The sequence below is a fragment of the Panthera tigris genome, chromosome D4 (genome assembly GCF_018350195.1).
Source record: "Panthera tigris isolate Pti1 chromosome D4, P.tigris_Pti1_mat1.1, whole genome shotgun sequence".
Classification (NCBI taxonomy): Eukaryota; Metazoa; Chordata; class Mammalia; order Carnivora; family Felidae; genus Panthera; species Panthera tigris.
The window spans coordinates 17,555,151-17,577,795 of NC_056672.1; the positions used below are offsets into that span (position 1 = coordinate 17,555,151).

The following is a 22,645-nucleotide window of genomic DNA, read 5'->3' on the forward strand; positions in this document are numbered from 1 at the left end:
GTCCCTCATTGTACATTTCTCGCAGCAAACAGAACGCAATGTGTTTTTATAACCAGATAGCTATTTGATTTTTTTTTTCTCTTTCCCACATTTGGATATAAATGGATATAGAATTACTTAAAATGCTGCATATAAATTAAACATTAAAAGGGAGATACAGAGAGGCTAAGCTGCCCCATTATAATCTTTAGTTCCGCAGTCCCTGCCTCAAGGACACTCCATTTCATATCACATGTCCTTCTTTTGAAAAGTGATCACCAAGGTTCAAGTAACATTTAAGCATAGCAGACAACTGCATAATTTATGGGCCTTTTTTTCTTTTTTGTTTTGTGTTCTTATTGTAATGAAAAACAGGAAAACAGCAGACTCCCTTGAACTCCATTAACTCCTTTTTGTTCTTCCCCCCCTGTCTTTGCAGATCGGAGCCCTGAAGGACTATTACCATTTCTATCATAGCAGGACGATTAAAAGGTCAGTTCTCTCGAGCAGAGGAACCCACAGTTTCATTTCAATGGAACCAAAGGTAAGAAGAACCAGTTGGGTGGGGACCAAGAGGCAAAGCTTCTGCATTTTTCATTGGTAATATCACACTGGGAACTGATGACCAGCGTGAAGGTTCAAATTTCAGGAGGTGCCATACTGTCCTTTGGTCCACTGTCTTGGCTTCCTCTTCAGACAAACATAGACGATGGCTTGATTTGCCCCGGAATATGCCGTTGCCGTAAACCACTGGTACAACAGCCCAGGGGGATCATAAGGTTGGGTCCTCCCGGAGAAGGGAGGAGTGTGGTGGGAGGAGATACGGATCGATTCAGAAGTACTGAAAGAATAAAAATTCCACACCGTCGTAACAAGTCGCACATAGATCTGGGGTCCTATGCGGACTCCGTAGCGGGGTCTCTAACAGAATCCGTAGGTCAGGCCTCAGGTCACCATGGGTCCTCACAATTTCAGCTGGCATTGATAGAGCCGTGCCATTGGCCACCCGGTGTCTGGGACAGGAAGGACACTGAACATGGAAGGGATAGAAGCCGGCTCCTGCCCTCGAGGGAGGGCTCGTCAGGTGTCTTTCTTGCGCGTTGTCTTTAGCCTATGCCCTTTTGGGTTATACAGACAACATACCCCTTGCAAGTACGTAGAAGGAGGTGTGATACGTCCACGTTTTCCCACTCCATTCTAGAGAGGTGGGATGGTTCTGCACTGGGAGGTAGGAAGCTGAAGGATGTTAGGAGCAAAGTAGTCACTGGCCGCTGAAACTCAGGGTGCGTTACATACCCATCCTTATTAAGTTACAGAAAGGCCTTGACTCCGAGAGGGAGCTACTTGGCCCCCCAGACGTGGCAGGCGAAAAGCAGAGGAGAGAGCAGCTGTACCAGCCTGCCCTGGGTCCTCTGTGGGCTCACTGGTGACTTTGTATTGATTAGGAAGGTTTCCTTCCCCCGTTATGTTTTGCCACATGAGCTCATTTTCAAATAAATTGGCGAACAAGTCCCTACACGTGAGCAGTAGCAGGTCTCGCCTAGAGATTCTGCGAAAATTGCATCCCTTATTAGAGCAAGAAGTCCTTATTTGAATTAATATGCAAATCGTGTTTGCCACTGGAAGTCCTGCCCTCTGCCAGGTGCCATGGTTCGCCTCGTTTAATTTGTTTCTGGAATAGTATCACCCGGCGTCCGTGATCACGAAATTGCATCTCGGTGATTCGAGGAAGCACATTTCTTGTAGGTCCCAATTTTCTGTAACCCGGTTTTGGGTTATAGGAACAGCTCCTAAGACTTGCAGTCCGGTGGCCTGAGGGTTGTAAATTTTTTTGCCCCCCCTCCCCCCCCCCGCCCTTCATCTCCACTCAGAATTGAACGTCTCTGGAAAAGCAGTCTGTCGGGACGTTCTTGAATTAGCTAAATTTTTGAAGCAGAGTCACGTTTTTCATCTGCTAACCAACTTTCTTGAAGCTTTCTTGAACTTCAGTAATTAAAATGATTCCAATTTCGTAGCTCATGTGTGTAGTCAGTGTGAATTTGAGAAACCAAATACGAGTTGGGTTGGGAGGTAAGAACAGAATGTAACGAGGCATTGTGTTCATAATGAAGGGTTTACTGAATGTGGAGTTGTTTCAGACTCTAGTGTTATCTTGGGAAATCTTGGTCTTCCTTTCCTCTTATCTCAGTGCATCGGATAGCTCACGCGGGATCCGATAGAGACCTTGGATGCCGGCCCACATCACACCCGGAATGTATGCCCTTCTTCACTGAGACCAAAGGGGTAGGGCCATCTCAGGCCAGCTCTCGGGGACGTGCTCAGTTCCCCTTCCTCCTCAATAAAAAGAACACCCCTTGGGAGAACCATACCTAACTCTTTATTCTGACGCCTCCTGCCCTCGTTCCCACCCAGCTGTTTATACGAGAGGCCGCAATCCTACCAACTGGGCCCGTGGGGTGCCTCAAATTGGGGGCTGTCTACAGTTTCTTGCAGAGATTTCTTACAGATCGTTCATTCATTCATTGGCCATTTCTTGAGCCTCTAGTATATGGCAGGCCCTGGGTCAGGCTCTGGGGATTTGGAGATGTAGTTGTGCCCTAGGAGAAGTCACCGCAGGCCTCCACAGTCGCCTTCAGGGAAACTCAGCACATTACGGTGCTGTTCAGCGTGGGGGGTGGGGGAGCAGGTGTGAGGGACGTGTGCTACGTTATTTCTCCTGTTCCAGCTCCCTCCTTGAAGAGCTCAGGCCAACATGGGTCATTATTATTATTATTATTATTATTGTTTTAAAGTTTATTTATTTTGAGACAGAGAGAGCATGAGCAGGGAAGGGGCAGAGAGAGAGAGAGGGAGAGAGAATCCCAAGCAGGCTCCGTGCTGACAGCACGGAGCCCGACGCAGGGCTCAGTCCCATGAACCGTGAGATCATGACCTGAGCTGAAATCACGAGTCGGATGCTTAACCAACTGGGCCACCCAGAGGCCCCTCATTATTACTATTTTGTAATGTTGAAAAACTTTTTACTTAGAGCAGTCGCAAAAACGTTGTGCAGAATCCCTGTGTAAGCTGCCCACATCCCCCAAATGTTGTTTACGTTTTACATTTTACCATTTGATCGTATTCTCTCTCTCCTCTCTGTCCACACTCACAACGCACACCCCGCCCACACGTGTAGGTGTGTGTCCATAGCTGCATCTAGAAGTTTTTTTCTGAAAATTTGGGAACAGATTATACACACGAGCACGAGGCACCTTTCGCTCTACATACTTCACTGTGTATTGACTAAAACCAAAGACGTTCGGCTACTATAACCGGAAGTACAAACGGTTCACGTTCTGGCCAAACTCTGGACATTAGCAGTCATTTAATGTTATTATCCAATCTAGCGATTTCGTACAAGCTTTGCCAGTTGTCTCTGTTCTGAGCCAAGAATACGTGTGGTTGTGTTTTTCCCACGCCCTCTTTGTATACCATGTCAGACTTCTTTTTATTTTTTCTTCCTCTTTCAACTGCTAGCGCTTTTTTTGCAAATTACGCACACACAACATCTGACGTAGGCTCCAGGCCCTGAGCTGTCAGCACAGAGCCGGACGCAGGGCTTGAACCCATGAACCATGAGATCATGACCCGAGCTGAAGTTGGATGCTCACCCTCCTGAGCCCCCAGTCTTCTCTACTTTAAAATGACTCGTTTCCCCTTTCTGATGAATAAGTGTTTTGTGCGGAGATCCTTTGAGACCCTGTCACCGTCTGCTGGCTAACTTTATGTGGCCAACTCACAGCCGATCTCATTGGGAGTATAAACCTAGTGTCCGCGGGACTTCCTTTCTTAGGAAGGTCTTCTTTTCTTTGCCGTTGGGTGTGTGTATGGTGGACGGCTTGGGTGCTAGAGTGGAGGCACGTGTGTGATTCGGGTGATGGGGCCACGTCAGTGGCTTGGAAAACATTGGCAGTGTGTCATTTCTGATTGCCGTTATCTTCAGAGAGAGAAACTGAACCAGTGAGTTGCAGGAAATACACACAGTAAACACATCCTGGCTTTTGCTTCCTGTAGTAAATTGCACGGTTCCCCGCCCCCCCTTCCCCCCCCCCCCCGCTTTTGTTTTTATTTAGAGGGCTCTAAAGAAGGAAATGCAAAAATGGTGACACTATAAGAAGGATCTTCCTGGTGCTAAGAAAACGCTGTGGTCAGTTGGGGTGCAAGAGCCCAGGGAACAAGAATAGCCTGGTTTCCGTGTGTTAACATTATGTTATGATTAGCTTTTTAAATGACAGCGATTCACAGACTTCTAAGACAGCATCCTTAGTATGGTAATGACAGTCTTGCAGAGAGTGTCGGTACATTATTACAGCAGTTGGATCACTGACTCTTACGACACTCTTATCCGTGTCTTTCTTTCTGACTGGCCAGCTTTTCTCCAAGAGACCTCAGCTAAATTTCAGGAACGACGGTTTTGAGTTAACATTCTCCGAAGCCTCTTATTAATCTGTTTAGAAATCTTTGCCAGCCCTCTGGCATTTGGTCAGGGAGGCTGTCGTCTGTAGAGAGCTTCAGAATGGAAGTTCTTTATAGCTTTTGTGTTGCCCATGCAGACACGGGCAGGGGCGGAGGCGGGATTTTTTTTTTTTTTTCCTTCTCCTCCTTCTTACCCAGAACAGAAAAACCAGAATCCTAAATTTCCTATTCCAGTCCTTTTACTGAGTTCAAGTCTGTTTACAGGTCAGTTTTTATCCAGATCTAGGATAGAATCACCTTCTTTAAAAAAAAAAAAATTTTTAATATTTTTTTTTTTGAGAGGGCGGGTTGGGGGAGGGGCAGAGAGAGAGGGAGACACAGAATCCGAAGCATCCAGGCTCTGAGCTGTCAGCACAGAGCCCGACGCAGGGCTCGAACTCACAAACCCTGAGATCATGACCTGAGCCGAAGTCAGATACTTAACTCACTGAGCCACCCAGGGATCCCTAAGGTCACCTTCTGCTATGGGGTAAGGGATAGGCACCTCTCCTGTCTAGTTTCTTCCTAAAGTTCAAGTTTGTCAAACCGCCCGATCACGTGGATGTGTATGACTGTGTATCTCATTATAAAAAAAAAAACCTATTCGTATAATATTATTTACTGCAGAATCGTAGGACCTTTAGATTTAGACTTCTCTCTTTCCTACCAATGCTGGCATACCTTCCAGTGTCGTCCTAAGAGGGAGTTTTTCAGACCTGTTAAGTAGGCCCAGTGACAGAGTTCAGTACTGGACAAAGGAAACATTTCTATAATGGAAGAGATTTAACTTGTTGAGTTATAACCTGCTTGCTTGTAACTTCTACCCATACTTTTGCCTTCCAGACTTCTACATAACAGCTCTTTAAATATCTGAAGCCCCTTACTTATTCTCTGGAAGCAGTAATTGTCCCTCTGTAAATGTGGGCCAGAATTAAGTGCAAGCCTTTAGCTCACAAAGCTATTGCCCATTCATTACATTTATACATAAGCCATTTCCTCCGAAGAGAGTTTTCAGGCTGAGTGTTCAAGCATCGTACAACGACAATAAAGGGGTATAGAGAAAGGAAGGAGGAGAGAAATGAGATGCTTGGATGTGGTTAGCAAGATCAGAAGGAAATCAGACCTGGGAAAGAAGACAGGGAAGTTCGGGTTCCTTCCTGACCCCAGTCGGTACCTCCTGTGCCCAGGATTTGATTTTCAGATGACTAGCGTTTTTCCTCTTTTTGCCTCAAGACGGAAAGACGTGTGATCATGTGATGGGGTAAGTGTCCTGAGGTGTTCCTGAGGGGCTGTACAAATCCCCAATCCAAACGGGGTATCAGTCAAACCCCGTTTCCCCATGGATTCACCTTGTCCCTTTGGAATATTTTGCCTCCGCTTCTGATTGATCTCTAATTGGTCCAGGCAGACAACTAGCACATTAGTTACCTCTTTTTCGTAGCTCTGAGACAGACTAGTTCTAAACTCTTCGCATGCATCCGATCACTAGCAGAGCCTTGGAAGTGAAGAAACCTTGTTTGGTGAGAGATACATGCTCAGAAGCGTCTGAACTCAATCTTCCCGGACTCCCAGCCGTGAACCGCAGCTCCGCCTTTTTCCTAATAAGACTGCACTTGGCCTGACGCGGCTGCGGAATTGGCTTCACCTGAGTTCAGGTGCTTCCTGTTCAGGCCACGCTCCATTTCCTCTCGCCCCACCTGCCCTCATTCCAGCCGCTCCTGTGAACTGTTTTTCTTTGGCAGGTTAATTTTCTGCTCTTTGCCTTTAAACGTGATAATAGCTTAATGGTTTGACTTTCTTTCGTGAAGTGCCGGTTTCTAATTGAACATTCCTGGGCTGGTGCCCATCCAGCCGTGTGCGATGATCCTGGGTGTGTTGAGGTGGGATGACAGTGGCCGTGTTCTCTCGGGCAGGCACCCGAGGCCTTGTGTTCTTGGCAGCTGTCGTCACTGTGACGGTCGCGCATATGCCTCTCAGTGTGTCATCGGTGAGCGACAGTTACCGAGTGTCCCGAGAATGAGTGCTTCTGGAAGCAGCATGGGCTTGCTTCCGATGATGTGTAGGGAGGACGTGGACGTGGCAGTCAAGGGGCATAGGGGGGGCTCTCTTCTTCCAGACTGCCTTTTTTGCCGCCTTTCCAGCTGCAAAGTGCAGCCGTTAGAGTCAAGTCCTGTCTCGTTTTGGGTAGCGTTTCCGTGTCTTTGAAAAACCCCTCTAGAACACATATACGCTTGGCAAAAGCCTTTCGGCCGCGAGTTTGCAACCTTTGGCACATTTATGGTGGCAGGATGGCTGGGAGTATGGGGAGGACGGAAGGAGGCATGTATAGATTCTGCTGTGTTCTCCACCGCCCCTTCCCTACAGTCTTGTTGTCAGGTCTACCAGATGTCTGGATGGTCAGAGGCCAGAGAATCAGATTGTATGCTGCCGGGTTATTTGGTGGGAAGGTTTGGGTCGCGACCCAGATCCCTCATAGGCAGGAGTGAATTTAAAAAAACAAAAATAAAATGCTCAGCGACTTTGGAAAGGTGGCCAAGTCTTTGTTAGAGAGCCCTTGGCAGTCCTTCATTTTGAAAGGTTATAAACTCACATATCTACACTGGGAGTGCAGATCAGAAGAATGAGTGAGATGGGCCAGATATAAGATAATTGGGCAACCAGCGAAGTGGAGAACCCCTGCTGTGCGTAAGGGAGCCGTTCCACAGAACCCGTGAGTAACGTTTCCCGATTTCGCATGTTGGCAAATAATTGGAAAGCTTAAAAATATTTGTGCGGACCGAAGGAAACGCAGCCGAGAGGCATCCCAGTGCGTGACCCCTTGAGTGGGCTGTGTCGGGAGAAAGGGAGGAAGGCACGAAAGACGGGTTCCAACGCTTTCCGCAACTTTGCTGGGGTCTTACCCTCACCTGAATGCCAGCCTTTGTGCTGGTTGGTCGTGCTCCGCTGAGCGGCTCAAAGGTGATTTTTCTCTGTGTCTCAGTCTCCAAATTGAAATACGAGTGTCTTTCGGGCACAGAGAAGAGGCTCAGGTCGCTTAAGTTCTGAAGCAAAGGCTGCCGAGGACAGGACGGAGCACGCATGCCCACTTCGCTTGTGCCCACTTTTCCACCGACACCTGTCACTGCACTGGGGGAAGAGCCTTAACGGGAAATGAAGGCTGAAGGAAACAGGACAAGTCAAAGAAAAGAACAAATGGCCAAAAAAGTGACAGCCATGTGAAAATAGAAAGAGAGACTTGATGGGGAAAGGTAGGGTCGATACGGATTTCGCATGTCACTTCAGCCACTTGCAGGAAGGATACAAAATGTAAAAATCTTTATTATTTTCTTAGTTTGGGTAGTATTTCTAAGGTATCAGATTCTAAAAAAGTAGGTGCTTGATCTAGAAAATGTCGGGTGATGACAACATTCTAAATTTCTAGATAGGTCTTGTCTCCATTTGGGTCACTATATAACAGAACACCATAGTCTGGGTGTCTTATAAACAATAGAAATTTATTTCTTACAGTCCTGGAGGCTGGGAAGTCCAAGGTCAACATGTTAGTAGATTCAGTGTCTGGTGAGAGCTCACTTCTTAGTTCATAGACAGCTGTCCTCCTATTGTGCCCTCACATGGCAAAAGGGGGCAAGGGAGATCTCTGGGGTCCCCTTTGTAAGGACCCTAATGCCATTTATGTGGGCTCCACCCTTGTGACCTAATCATCTCCCAAAGGCCCCATTTCCTAATAGCATCCCATTGGATGTCCGAGGCTTCAGTGTATGAATTTGGGGGGGGGGGGCACAAACGTTTAGTCTATAGCAGGTCTTAAGAAGGGAATTTTTGGGACCCCAGGGCAAGTCAGGATGAAATAAGTAAGCAAACCTAAGGGGTAAGTGAAAACAGCAAACAACAAACAAAAGCCAGCCAACGACAAGGAAACCCAAAGCCATGTTAATTGTCTGGCTTTGAAAAGCAAGCATACTGATCCCTGCATTTATTTTAATGAATGCAAGAGTAAATAAGGAATCTAATTAGAACATCACCCTTGAAAAGGCCTGATTTGTTACGAAGTGCTTGTGAATTTTGTGTTTGTACTCAGTTCTGCCAAACAGAAATCAATTCTTGGAACATAAAAGGAGGCAATATGGTGCAACGGAAAGAATCTTTGAGTTTTGGTTTTAGCTTTGATCTCTGTAGGGTGATCTCTTAACTCCTATGTCCAGATCTCCCCTCCATGTGAAGACTCCACATTGTTCATGCTGGTACTTTGAGAAGTATAGAGTATACCATGGTATAATGAATTGTACACGTAGGAAAAGATCAAAAGCATAGGTTAAACCCTTGCAACAAAGCAGTGAGTAGCTAATAAAATGGTGTTACAAATCTAGACATACTGATGAGGAAAGTTCTTCGGAATAATACATAAAGTTAAAAAAGCAGTATAGAAAGAAATAGAACATGTGTTCCCGTTTATGTTTAATGTTCAAACACAAAGAAAGGACCTATGTGTATATGTATATAGTTCCACGCACACAGGGTAGTTTGGGAAGGATACACAAACACATAAAAATGGCTCTGATTAGTTGCCTTCCATACCATACGATTTTTAAAAAAAACTATCCAGAGTGCAACAGCTTTTGTTGATATCAACGATGCTTTGCTATTTCGAATCCTGTGGATCCATCTCTGATCTCATCTGACTCTACCTTTCACTTGACACAGTGGTCAGTCATTTATTTGCTCCTCTGGAAAAATGGCTCTCAGTGGCTTGAGACCATATTCTCTCAGTTTTTTCTTGCCTCTCGTGCACCTTCTGTCTTTGTCATCGATGACACCCGCTCCGGCTCATCTGTGTATTTTGGAGAGCCCAGGGCTCACCTTTATGCTGGTGTCCTTGCTTCACATTTATATCTCCTTCTCTCCTTTACCTGACATCTCCAACTAGATGTCTAGGAAGTATCCAAAACTTAGTATGACACATATGATACTTTTAATTCCTGTGTGTCACCATTGCCCTCAACTCTTTCTTTCCTAATAAATGGCGCCATGATTTATCCAGTTGCTCAAGCCAAAAATGGAGTAGTCTGCAAACCTGTGGACTTCCCTCTCATGTACCACCACCAGTCTGGTTAATTCCACCATCATCTTTGACCCGGACCACAGCAATTGGATTTTCATTCTTACTGTTCTCCACAGTCGTTCTCCACCGAAAGTATGTTTCTTAGGATACACATAGATCAAATATTTCAATGACTTTCCGTTGCCTTTGGAATAAAATCCAGTTTTTTCTTAATGGTCTTCAAAGGCTATCACGATCTGGTCTCTTCCTACCTCCCTGACCTAGTTTTTGAAATGCCTCCTTTTTACTTATCACAGTTGGCGACGTTGGCCTACCTCTCAAAACTCTCAACTCTTACTCTTTTTCCCTTTGCCTGGAACGTATTTCCTTTGGTCTTTGTGTGATGGATATCTTCTCATCTTTGACATACCAAAGCAAAGGGCACCTCCTTTGAGGGACCTTCCCCCGTCCCCCTTGCTACAGTAGACTCTTAACCTTCTCTTCCCGGCTACTGACTGGCCTTAACGTGTTACTTGCCTCTTTGTTACCGATCTGAATCAAAAACTATGTTGTTTGTAAGTCTCTCTTATTTTGCCAGAACTGAAACCATTTTATGGAGGCGTACGTGGTACTGTCTCACTCTGCGGCAGACAGCGGGGAGCAACCAGTTGGAGAGACACTGTGTTATCGGTTGAAAGAGGCATTGGGATATTTGGATCCTGGTCTCAGCTTTCACGACGAGCTCACGGTTGCTCTTAGCATGCCACTCCTCCTTGGGCTGATTTCGCTGATAAAATCACGGAGCAGATGAGCTATTTTCTAACGTTCATTCCAATCCATTAATCGCCATCTTGAACCAGCGTCACTTGTGATTTTACCGCCGGTCCACAGTGCCCACCACACGTGCCCTTTTTCTGATCTCTTTCCAGTGTCTTTCCAAACTTTCTCCTCCATTTCTCCACAATACTTAGAATATTCCTTCAGCATTTTTAGCTGCCCTCCAAGGCACCGTTTTACCTGAAAGGGCTGAATGTGCAATTAGACTTGAGAGTAACCTGGTTAGTCTTGGGGTTACCTATTCAGCGACGCACCTACTAAACAAGGAGCAAATAACATTGCTTCTTTGTTGTCGTAGTCGACGTCTCTCACTGATCCAAGAGCGTGATGATGAGAATGCTACTTACTACTGATGCTCATGAAGTTCCGAAGAAGGGAGTATCGCACAGCAAGACATCATGCTTAGTACAAGTTCTTTTAAGAATTAAATACTTTCTCTGATTTTTGGAAAACGGGATACCTTCTGAGATGACAACAACGAGAGAACCAAATTTTTAAAAGTTCCAAAAAAAAAAAAAAACCAAAAAAGTGTAAAAGACCAGCAGAGCAAGCAGAGGAGTCACAAGACTGAGTCCTTAGGACATATTTGCTCGGCCCAAGCTCAAGGGCAGCTTTTGCTGTAGATGGAATGTTTCAGTAATGGGTCTTAAGATACAGACACGCTTTTCAGACTTACCCTTTGAACCTGTGGGAAACCCCTTTTCTTTTTTTGTTTTAAACATTTTTTTTTTTAATTTTATTTATTTATTTTGAGAGAGAGGGAGAGAGCGCCAGCAGGGAAGGGGCAGAGAGAGAGGGGGAGAGAGAGAATCCCAAGCCCCGTGTGGGGCTCAAACTCATGAACCATGAGATCATGACCTGAGCCCAAATCAAGATTCGGACACTTAACTGACTGAGTCACCCAAGCGCCCCGGGAAACCCCTTTTCAACCCATCTATACACAGAGAGAAAACGACAAAGTTCTAGATTCTTGAAGGATTGGGAAAAAATGCGGTCATTCCTTAACACAGGGAAAACTGAAGTCTTCTAGGAATGATGTAGCATGAGAGAGAAATCAGATTTCACCCATCTGTTCAGTCTCCCTGTAGATTGTTTCAAATTTTTCTTGTGTAGGAGGTGCTGGGCCAGCCATCAGAGATAAGAGAGCAGATGTAGTCATTGCCCTCAGGAAGCTTACCATCTAGCAAAACTGGAGTCTAGGTTTACTAGGCCAAAGGCCTAGTCTCCAGCTTCAGTCTATACACATATGCTGGCAACAATGTAAAGCTGAGACTTTTTGTTTATTTTGAGAGAGAGAGAGAGCATGAGCAGGGGGAGGGGCAGAGAGAGAAGGAGAGAGAGAGAGAGAGAGAGAGAAAGAAAATCCCAAGCAGGCTCCGTGCAGGCAGCCCAGAGCCCCACTTGGGGCTCGAACTCACCAACTGTGAGATCATGACTTGAGCCCAAACCAGGAGTTGGATGCTTGATGGACTGAGCCACCCAGGTGCCCCTGAAGCTGAGACTTTTGAAGGCATCTTTTAATGTATTTTAAAAGCTTTTCACTAACTCATGTCAAGTTTATATTTATACCTAGGGCTGTCAGATAAAATAACACATTTTAATAGGAGCATGACTCAAATATCGCATGGGCTACACTTACGCTAAGAGAAATGGTTGTCTCCCTAAAATGCAAATTTAGCTGAGTACCTTGTGTTATGATTTAGTAAGTCTGGCAACCCTAATTTATACCTAAATCATTCTGAGATTACAGTTAGGGAAAAAGACACACTGAGACATCCGTACCCACAGTGAGGCACAGCTAAGGTGCCTCCTGGGAACAAAATGGCATAAAGCAGAGAGCCAATGACCGTTAATTTATATGGAAATAAATATTTGAGCATTTCCAGACCCCATAAAGAAGCTCTCGTAGGCTTTTCTGATACCTTAGGACATGTGGATGCACAGAATCAATCGAGATCAAGCACAGATGCTCACAGACACAGTTCAAAGCTGTGGTTCGGCCAGCTCAATGTTCAGCTGCTGAGTGTCGTTCCCCAGGAAGGAGCGTGCCGGTGCCGTTCTCACGGCTTGGGATGTGCGCTACCTTTGTGATGGCTCACTGCAAAATCACAGCTGAGCTTCAGCTTTGCTTTGTTTTTTTTTTTTTCATGAAAGCCAAAATACTCTTTGGATTTCTTCCAGTTAGCAAAAAACAGGTACTAACCTAGGTCTTTTGCAAGAGCGAAGTGGTATAATGCAGACTTTTGAAAAGCAGGGGAACCTTGTATCCCATGACAAGAGTATGTCCGGGCATCTAGATGGGTTTCCCAGCTTAGAATAGTATCTGTAATCTAGCCCTTAAGTTCTTCCCTCCCCCACCCCCACCCCAGCCTGACGATGACTGCTTCGTTGTTGTTTGGTAGAAAGACAAACTCTTGCAGCCCCTTGTGAAACATCTCATAAACTCTTCTTGATTCCAAGAGACAAAGCCAATTTTCTTTGAGACTGAGCTTTGTATAACTGACCCATAAGCCTCTACGAGAGAGAGCGAGAGAGAGAGAAAGAGAGAGCAGGGGTAGAGGGTCACTACAGCTAACCTGGGAGCTGTCACAACAGGGCTTTTTAAATGAAAGCATCATCCTTCTGATCAGATCTCAGGTTGCCTGACTGCAGGCAAAGCAACGCAATTTGTAGATGTCTAGATTTTGGAAATTTCAAAGCCGTGTAGTTGTAGCAGGGCACCCCCCCCCACCCCCCCCCACACACACACAGGGGAAGGTTCCAACTTCAGAGCCCTAAGTTCTAACCAGCATTTGGAATTAACTGATAGGAACAGGGTCAGGAGTCCAGCCTGGCATGGAATCTGAGAATGCCAAATTACCCCGAGAGGGCAAAGGCTCCCCGTGTGCGCCTAAATGAAGATAACAAGATGAATCACCAGTAAGTAAGTTGGCCTTTTTCAGTTTTATGACTCTGTAGCTCAGACCTTGGGGAGCGCTGGGATTACATCTTTGGGAATGAAATGATAGACAGTTTTTCCCTCTGCACCAGCTCCTGCGTCGCGAGTTAATTCGGTGGCGGGGACTTAGGATTCTGTAAGGGTCGGTTTTCTCCTATCATCAGCGGATAAGAGAGCCCAGGCTCAGCCTTGTGTGTCTAATTCAAGTTTGTAGTTGAACAAACCCTGTGAAGTGACAGGCACAGCTGTGCATCGGTGGCATAATTTACAGGATTTGAATCTGAATAATATGTTCTCTGATGGGAAAAGGATAGTCATAGGAAAAACGATAGCTCGCATCTTTTCAAGAGTTGGTGGAATATGTAGTTATTGAATCCTGGAAAATCCTCATTATATTCCATATGTATTTTCGTTCTTTAGAAGTGATTCTTGTCCTATTTTATTACAATAGTTCTCAAGCATACAACAACATTAGAGAGCCCCAAGTGAACACCACCGTAGTTAGTATCTGGATTCTACCATTAACATACTTCTGCGTCACACGTCTCTGCACCTGTCCGTCTTTATCTGTCCATCAATCCACCTGAGTTGTCGATGCATCTGGAAGTACATTGCAGATGTCCGCCTAGGCCTCCTAAATATTTCAGGTGGGGCATGTCATTAATCTATTTATCTTCAGCTTTTTTGGATATACAATTTGCATGCAGGGAAACTCACAGGTAGTAAACCAATGCATACAGGTGCGTAACCTGGGTCCCTTGCAAGGTACAGATTGTTGCCATTACCCCACAAGTTTCGCTCAAGCCCCTTTCCAGTTGGGGGGAGACAACCGCTGTCTGACTTCTTTTCCCCAACCGTGAATTCGTTTTGAAGGAATTTTATTTTCAATTAAGCTGCACTTTGCAAAGAGCAAAATCTGTTTTTTATAGGGGGCAGTTGTGTGAGTTTTGCCACACTTATACAGCTATGCCAGTCAAAATCTAGAACAACAAAAATGCCTCACCATCGGTAATTCTCTTGGGTTCCTTTAGAGTCACCCCCTGCCCCGAGCTCTGAGAACCACTGACCTGATTTCTGCCCCTGATAGTTTTGCCTTTTCTAGAAGGTCATATGAGAGACATAATGTAACATGTAGCTTTTTTGCATCCGGATACTTTTCTCTTTAGCAAAATGCATTTGAGATTTCATCCAGGTGGTTGTGTCCGTGGTTCATTCCATTTTATTGCTGAGTAGTATTCTGTTGTGTTGGTATATCAGTTTCCGTGTCCATTTCCCAGTTGAAGGACATTTGGGTTACACCAGGTTCTGGTGATTATGCATAAAGCTACGATCAGCTGAATGGAATATGTCTCTAAGCGTGCAGTGAGGTAGATTTGCACTACGCAGGTTTTGGGACTTGTCCGTTCTCCATCCACTACCCGAACCCGACACAAGACAAGTGCCCAATCAAGGGGTTGCTGGACGTACGAATTGTATGACTTGGGGGGGGGGGGGGAAATTGAGTGATCTCACTCCTGTGCAATTTGCAGTTTGTAGATTCAGCTTGTCAGTACGCGTTACATTACGTTGCACATTTTGACTTTGGGAACCTGAAAAATACATCATTAACTCTTTGAATTTCCCAGTTTAAAATGCCTGTCTCGTGGGTGATTTTTTTTTTTTTTTTTTTTTTTTTGGAAGTTGGTTTGGTGTATTTTACTTTGCTGGCCAGGACAAATATTTTGATTTTCCAGTTTCATCTCCGGAGCAAGTATGGTATCCTCCACCCTTATGTTCCGAGCACCGAAGGTGAAGGTTTGATGGTGAGGAAGCATGAAAAGCGAGATTGGGGAAAAGGGATGTGGGGGGGGGGGGGGTGGAGGGCTCCAAGAAGCATTAACAACCGTCGATAAATATTTCGACAGGTTGCTATGTGGCAGAGGTTACACCAGGTCAGGTTGCTTAACAGTAAATCAGGTTGATGCAGGGTTTAGTTAGCTGAGAGTGTGACGAGAGAATGCATTTCACCATAGGATCGTGCTTTTGTTTTGGCCAGAAACTCGCTGCCAACTGTGAGAAGCCGCTGCCAGGTGCCTACTGGGATGAAACCTGCTTGTCTCTTCTTGCTTCTTGCATTTTCTGTGAAAGCAGAAACAATTTGGTAGTTTTATTTACGTGCGTGAGCGCGTGCGCGCCCGTTTATAATAGAGTTGGAGATAGCGCAAAAAAAAAAAAAAAAGTATTTGCTTCATTCATTCATTCATCCGTGCATTCACCAGAAACGTATGAAGGATCTGTCAAATCCCCGTACTTTGGAACCTGTAAAGAATAATCAGACCTTAATGAAAGAAAAAAGATGTGGTGGCATCACTATGGTAAGAGTTAAGGGTGGAGATAGAATTTTGCTTGGGAGCTTCAGTAAAGCCCTGTGGGGTGGTCAGCTTCCCTCCCCGCTTTAAGCCAGGAGTCGAGGAGGAGACGGGTGTTACCGAAAACTTTGTATTCAACATTGCACTGGAAGGTATGAAGCTGCTAAACTTCAGCTCGTGGTAGAATGACATCATAGACCATCTGAATCCGTGGGTAGTTGGCAATTGTGTGGCTAAACGGTACACGGAAACTTGGAAAACCGCGTGCTTTTGCAACACACCCGGTATTTCGTTTCTAGAAATAGGCGTGTTTTCTTTCCTCCCCTGTAAGAGTACGGCGCGCAGGTTCTGGGATCATCATCGGGGAAGCATTCCTCTTTATATGTACATCATGGTCCAGATTAGGTTCATCCGTCACCCCAGCACTCAACTACCGTCAAGAATGTGTCTTGGGGTTTGTAAACCTTGACGTTGCTTATGAATTTGTAAGCACACACGCTGGGTAACGGGCATCCCGGGAGGGAGGGGGAGCGCCTCCTTGAACGTCACCCTCCCCCACTTCTAGCATTCAAGGAAGCTGATGAAGCATCCGGGGAAAACATTGTGGTGCTTTATCCTTATTAGAACGATAGCTTTGTTACAAAGTTATTGCGTTACAGTGCCTTGGCTTCTTTCATGATCAAATTTACTCATAATTGCAGCGGTTACAATGGCAATTTGTTACACTTAAAATGCTTGGCTCTCCAAAACGTCACTATTAACGAGAGTTAAGTGGGAGTTTGGCTTCATGCATCAAGAGGATTTAGTGCTCAGGAAAACCAAAGGGGAATACACGCATACCCCTTGGAAGCGTGCGACAGCCAAATCAAGCCAGCTCATGGGGAGCGTGGCCCCCAAAGCTGCCCTCCTGTTTTGTTCTAGGGCTTTCTTGACAGAAGACCAGTTTTGTACAGCACTTTGGGGAGAAAGGAAAATTATGAGAAAGCACACTTTGCCCAGTAGCGGTTGCCTACACATCTTTGAAATGGTGTCTATTTGCACATTCTATCAGAACTATGAAATTCCTTCCTTCCTTCCTTCCTTCTTTCCTTCCTTCCTTCCTACCTTCTTCTTTCCTTCCTTCCTTCCTTCTTTCCTTCCTTCTTTCCTTCCTTCCTTCCTTCCTTCCTTCTTTCCTTCCTTCCTCCCCCCCTCCCTCCTTCCTTCTCTCCTACCTTCCTTTCTTCTTTTTTTTTAAGTTTATTTATTTATTTTGAGAGAGACAGAGGAAGAGAGAGAGGATCTCAAGCCAGCTCTCCACTGTCAGCGCAGAACCTGATGTGGGGCTCGCACTTACAGTCTCATCGTGACCTTTGCTGAAGTCAAGAGTCAAACGACTGAGCCACCCAGGTGCCCCTCTCGTCCCTCCCTCCCTCCTTCTCTCCTCCCTTCTTTTCTTCTTTCCACCTTCCCTTCCTTCCTTCTCACCGCAGACATCTTCCTTCCAAATATGTTTTAAGTTCTACACTAAATATCGGCTGCATCCTAAGGCCAATTCAAAATACATAATTGGAAGGAAGAACTAGTATTTATCAAGCTCCTACGATATGCCGAGCTCTGCGTGACGCAATTCCTGAGCATTGTCACTTGATGATCTTGACAAACCTTTGAGAAAGGGGCACTTGTTTCCAGGGAGCAGACTCAGAGGGACCAGCCATTTGGCCAAAGCCTCTACTGTTTTTCCCTTTTTTCCCTGCCCCACACTTTCTCCTGCATGTGCTTTTCTTTCCAGAGATAAAAAGTAGGCGGGTAAAAAGCAGCAATTAAGAACGACTGACATTATCTAGGCTGGAACTCTCAGGCATGGCTGAAAAATCAGCTTCCCTTCTCTCCGTCTTTAAAGCCCCTTCTTCAACACACATACTGTAAAGTCATTTTCAATGATTTCATTTTAAACAGTCTAAAACACGTAAACTGTCGTTTCAAACTGTAGCTTCCAACTAATTCAACTATAACATTTAATTGGAGCCGGGATACCACTGTGTCTACTAAACATCAGAATAAAAATCATCATAATAAATACTCTTGCATACTTATTATGTGTCAGGCCCTGTTATAAGTGCCTTACATAGACTAACTCCGTGTTTCTCAACTTTTATTTCATTATTGCCCCGCTAAGGAAAGATTTTTAATTTAATGTAAATGAGCTAAGTTAAGTTGAATTTGAATTACATTTAATTTCTCCATAATGAGAACAATTAAATACTAGGGAATAAGTTTGTGTCGGGCAAGGTTGAGCGTTAGGGGGCCCACAGGCCATTATAATGTCTCAGATTTTTTTCACCCTCTGAGATGATATCCCTCTTGTTGAGAATGCATGCGCTAACTCAAATCATCTGATGCTCCGACAGCCGTAAGAGTTAGGTGCCATTATTAGTCTACCCATTTTACAGATGAGAAGACAAAGACCTGGAGAGGTTGAGCAATTTGCTGGAGGCATAGTTATTAAGTAGCCAAAGCTTTCAGTCTATACCTTCTTCTTCTTTTATTTAACATTCATTTATTCATTCATTTATTTTATTTTTTTTCTTAATTTTTTTTTAACGTTTATTCATTTTTGAGAGAGAGCATGAGCGGGGAAGGGGCAGAGAGAGGGAGGCACAGAATCTGAAGCAGGCTCCAGGCTCTGAGCTGTCAGCACGGAGCCCGATGCGGGGCTCGAACTCACGAACTGCGCGATCATGGCCTGAGCTGATGTCGGACGCTCAACCGACTGAGCCACCCAGGCGCCCCGACATTTATTCATTTTTGAGAGACAGAGAGAGACAGGGCATGAACAGGGGAGGGGCAGAGAGAGAGAGGGAGACACAGAATCCGAAGCAGGCTCCAGGCTCTGAGCTGTCAGCACAGAGCCCGACGCAAGGGCTTGGACCCACAGACCATGAAATCATGACCTGAGCCAAAGTCGGACGCTTAACCGACTGAGCCACCCAGGCGCCCCTAGTCTATACCTTCTTAAGCACTACACTGTGTTGCCTCTAACTCTTCAGTCATTCATACCAATGGCTACCTATATCTGCAAACACATTTTTGCACAGTTATCTCCCCTTATCCACTGGGACTATGTTCCAGGACCCCCAGGGGATGCCTGAAACTGAAGATTGTATCAAACCCTACATTTACTCTTTCTTCTTCTACGTACACACCCATGATAAAGTTTAACTTATAAATTAGGTGTAGGAAGAGATTAACAATAACTCATAATAACATAGGACCATTCTAGCGATATATGATGATTAAAAAATGTATGAATGTGGTCTCTGTCTCTCTGCAAATATCTTGTTGTACCACACTCACCCTTCTTGTGTCGACGTGAAATGATAAGAGGCCTACGTGGTGAGAGGAAGGAGGTGAAGGACGTAGGCACCGTGATGTCGCATCAGGCCACTGCTGACCTTGTGTCCGAAGGAGGATCATCGGCTCCCGGACCACAGGTGACTGCAGGTGACCGGCAGGTAACTGAAACCGGGGAAAGCAAAACCGTGGATAAGGAGGGAGTACAACTGCATTTACAAAATAGTCATCGTCGATCGCAATATGATCAAGGACGTCTGTGCGTGTTCCTCCTGGTTAACATACGGTGCCGGCCTTGGCTTACTTAGTGATTCTCAGCGTGAACCCTTTCCTTTTAACCTGGCTCGGCCCTTTTCATAAGTTCCCCACCGTCTTACCTACTTTCATCCTCCTGAGAGCTGTGGGGCTGTGGGTGTCATTGCCCTCGCTTTCCGGAGAAGTCAGAGAGGAGCCGTGGGCTTAGGGAAGCTGCCTGCCGCCCCGGGCGGGAAACTAGTGACCGAGGCAAGCAGTCCAGACCATGTTCCAGGTACGTCCCGAAGCCCATGTGTCTCTGGTCACTTCCTGGATCATCTTCCGGCGCCGTCCGCACTCTGGGTGGCCTTTCAACATCTCATCACTCGTTTGAAAATACGTCAATATCCTTCAGAGGTTTCCTTGAAATAATTCTAGACTCAGGGACGTAACAGAGTGACTCAAGCTTACCGTCTGTGAAACCTCAGAGATCCATAGAAAGAGCTGTGCATAGCTTAAGGTGCAAACTGCATAAAAATATTGGGAGTCTGGCTGGAAAACACTGCTGTCTGGAGATCGGTTAGGAAGGAAAACAAAGTACCTTGGAACTTGGGCCGGATTACAACATAGAGGCGGTGTTGTTGTTGGTTTTTTTTTTTCTTGGTGGCCTGCCTCTCCTTGGTCTTCCTGCCCTCCTGTATCTGTACATCTTTCTCTTCTCCGCGTGCTCGCATGCCCTTCCTCAGTGATTCTCAAGACGGACTCTCAGAGCCATAATTCACAAGAAGTTGCAACAGGCCAATAATGGCTTAAGTATTATTTCTCCCCAGAGGGTTTGCAATTTGGCAGAAATTGAAGCTTAGGGGATACAATATTAGGGGTGACAACTTAGACTCGGGGCAGGGAAATTCCTGGGAGGACCCCACGAGCCACTGGCATCTTCCCCAGTGGCTGCTGTCCGCAGACTCGCCCTCGGCCTGTTTCTCGGGTTGTAAGTCACGTTGAGTGTGGGTGTCGTGCGGTTTCCTAGATCCCCACCTTTTCCGAGATGCGAGCTCCCGTGCTAAGTGAGGGCCACCTTCCTTTTCTGGTTATTGTGTCTTGTTGGACGCCATATCTTGGCAGTCCTGGCAGAAGGATGTGGGCCGAGGGATAAGGGATGTGGCTTCTGCTCTTGGCTTCCCAGGGTGACCGTGTTGGTGGTCTTCTGTGTCTTAGTTTCGCCATCCGTTTTAGTGGAAAGGATCGGAACATTCTTGGAGGTCACAGAACGGAACGTGTTGTATAAATACCAGGGAGTGTTGTTACAATAACAAATTAGCGACTCTAGCTTAAATTTCCCACACTTGATGACTTGTGGATGTACCAAAGGACCAGAAACTGTCCCCTGGGAGAAAGAAAGACCCTTCCTCCTATCTTCCTACAAGAATAGAGTGTTAGGGTTTGGGCCACCGTCTCCCGAGAAACAGTCCTGCGTCTCCCTGTGGAAGGCGGAAATGGTGGCTCCGGTAGGTTCTAGAATTCTGCTAATTAGCTGTCTTGTGGATCTCTGCCTCCGAGGTTCTAACCTGTCTAGCCTTTTGGTTTTCTCGTTCTAACTTTTACAAATCTCATTTTTTTTTTTTTTTGCATTTAAAACACCATATTGAAATACACGGTAATATTGATACTAACATTTTCTATTAGGCAAGGAGAGAGAGAATATCTCTGTTTTAATAATCTGGCCTTTTATTAGAAACAATCGTACACATCCAGAGTAACAATCGCTTGCTGGTGGTCGTATGGCATGACCGTTTCTCTTAGGTAATTTTGTCTTGAGATTGAAAACTGCCTTGTACATTCAAGAAGATTGTGAAAAGCAGCCCATCGTCAGCGGCGAGTCTGAGGTCGACATTGGGGTAAGCCCACTCTGCTTTCTGTGATGCCTGGGTCACACCGACCTCCTGAAGGAGGCCCAGAATAAAGTCAGGCTTTGACCCAGTCCCGCCTCAGCTCTGCGAGCAAACGTTTCCTTCTGTATAATAAAATGGACATGATAAGAAGAAGGACTCATGGGAGTGTGAAGGTTAATTTAACTTATGCAAAGGACGTGTTGTAAATGTGAAAGCAGTGCATTCGTTCACTCGTTCATCCAGCCAACACTCCACCTCTACTTTGGAGTCTTGCCCGCAGGGAGTTAGCCGTCGGGGGGGCAGACCCAGAAGCTCGGTGACCGCACGATGCAGTGAGGCCTCTGGTAGAACTATGCCCACAACACAGAGGAACACTGAGCAAAGGGGAATCTGGAATATCTTCCCAGAGGAGGGGAGACCCTTGAACCAACCCTTAAGGGACAGGAAGTTGGCCTGCGGACAGGAAAATCGAAGGGGCACAAGGACGCTCTGAGGGAGAAGACTAGCAAAGTTTCGGAAAGCCACCGACCTATGGAAGGATTCGCAGGCACCCAGTTAACGTCTTGTTTGGTACCCCGGGGCCGGCAGGTGTACGCGTTCCAGTGGCGGCTGCCCTTGGGGCCAACGTTGTGACCAGGGGACAAACTGAGACATTTGCCAGGTGAAACTTAAGAACCCTCGTAAGAGTCAGCTCCCATTGGTGTCATTTGCGGCCACAAACATTCAGCTTCAATGACTGTTACTTGGACACTTGGGGTATGTGCAGGGCTCGGTCCTGGGCGAGATGCAGGGGAGGAGTAAGAATGAGCAGACAAAGGTCAAGGACTCGCAGTAATGACAAGAGCTGTCTGTTACTGAGCACTCAGTATGGGTCTGACGTGGTTGTGTCCTGTATTGACTCATTGAAACATTCCAAAGCCCTCGGAGAAGAGGGTCATAATCCTCATTCCATATAGGTTGAAATGAGCACTTTTGCACACAGAGCTGGTTTGTAGAGGATCCGGGATTCAGGCTCACGTGCCCAGCAACAAAGTCCACGGTCAAACTGCTGCCTTTGGTGGGTGCGGAAGACAGATGTGTAGATGACCCACTACATACAAGGCAAAGACGGGAGAGTGAAGGACGCTGCAGGAGATAATTATAGAGGCTAGAGCTAGGGTCCTTTTTCCCCTGTAAAATCAAACGAAAACCGACAAATCTTTGTTTTGCTTCCATTTCTTAAACCAGGTCAGGAGAATCAATCAGAGCAATTGTCACATTCTAACAAGCCAGCGAGTTGGGGGAAATGAAAGCGTAGGGAGGAACGGGATGGGTGTGAAACAAGCAGAGGTCAGGGAAGCTCGATAGACCAGACTTGTGTCGGATTGAAAAATCTGAGCGACCTCCCAAAGCTCTGTGGGCAGCTAATCACTGAAAGGAAACGGAAAAGAAGAAAAAAGAAAAAAAGAGAAGAAAGCAAGGCAATAGAGGGAAAGTATCAGAGGAAAAACTAATGTTAACATTCGGGGCAAACAGAGGGCGTGTGATCACCAGGGAAAGGTCTGATTAAGGA

At 45.9% G+C, this 22,645-nt stretch overlaps 1 protein-coding gene across 3 annotated transcripts in view; it reads left to right on the plus strand.

The window, feature by feature from the left end:
* The window catches only part of PCSK5 (proprotein convertase subtilisin/kexin type 5), a 447,842-nt gene that overhangs the window by 41,948 nt on the left and 383,249 nt on the right, over positions 1–22,645 (plus strand). For all 3 annotated transcript variants that reach the window (XM_042963381.1, XM_042963382.1, XM_042963383.1), the window contains exon 2: positions 419–523. In XM_042963381.1, the coding sequence (XP_042819315.1) occupies positions 419–523 (105 nt within the window). The remainder of the gene's footprint in view (positions 1–418; positions 524–22,645) is intronic.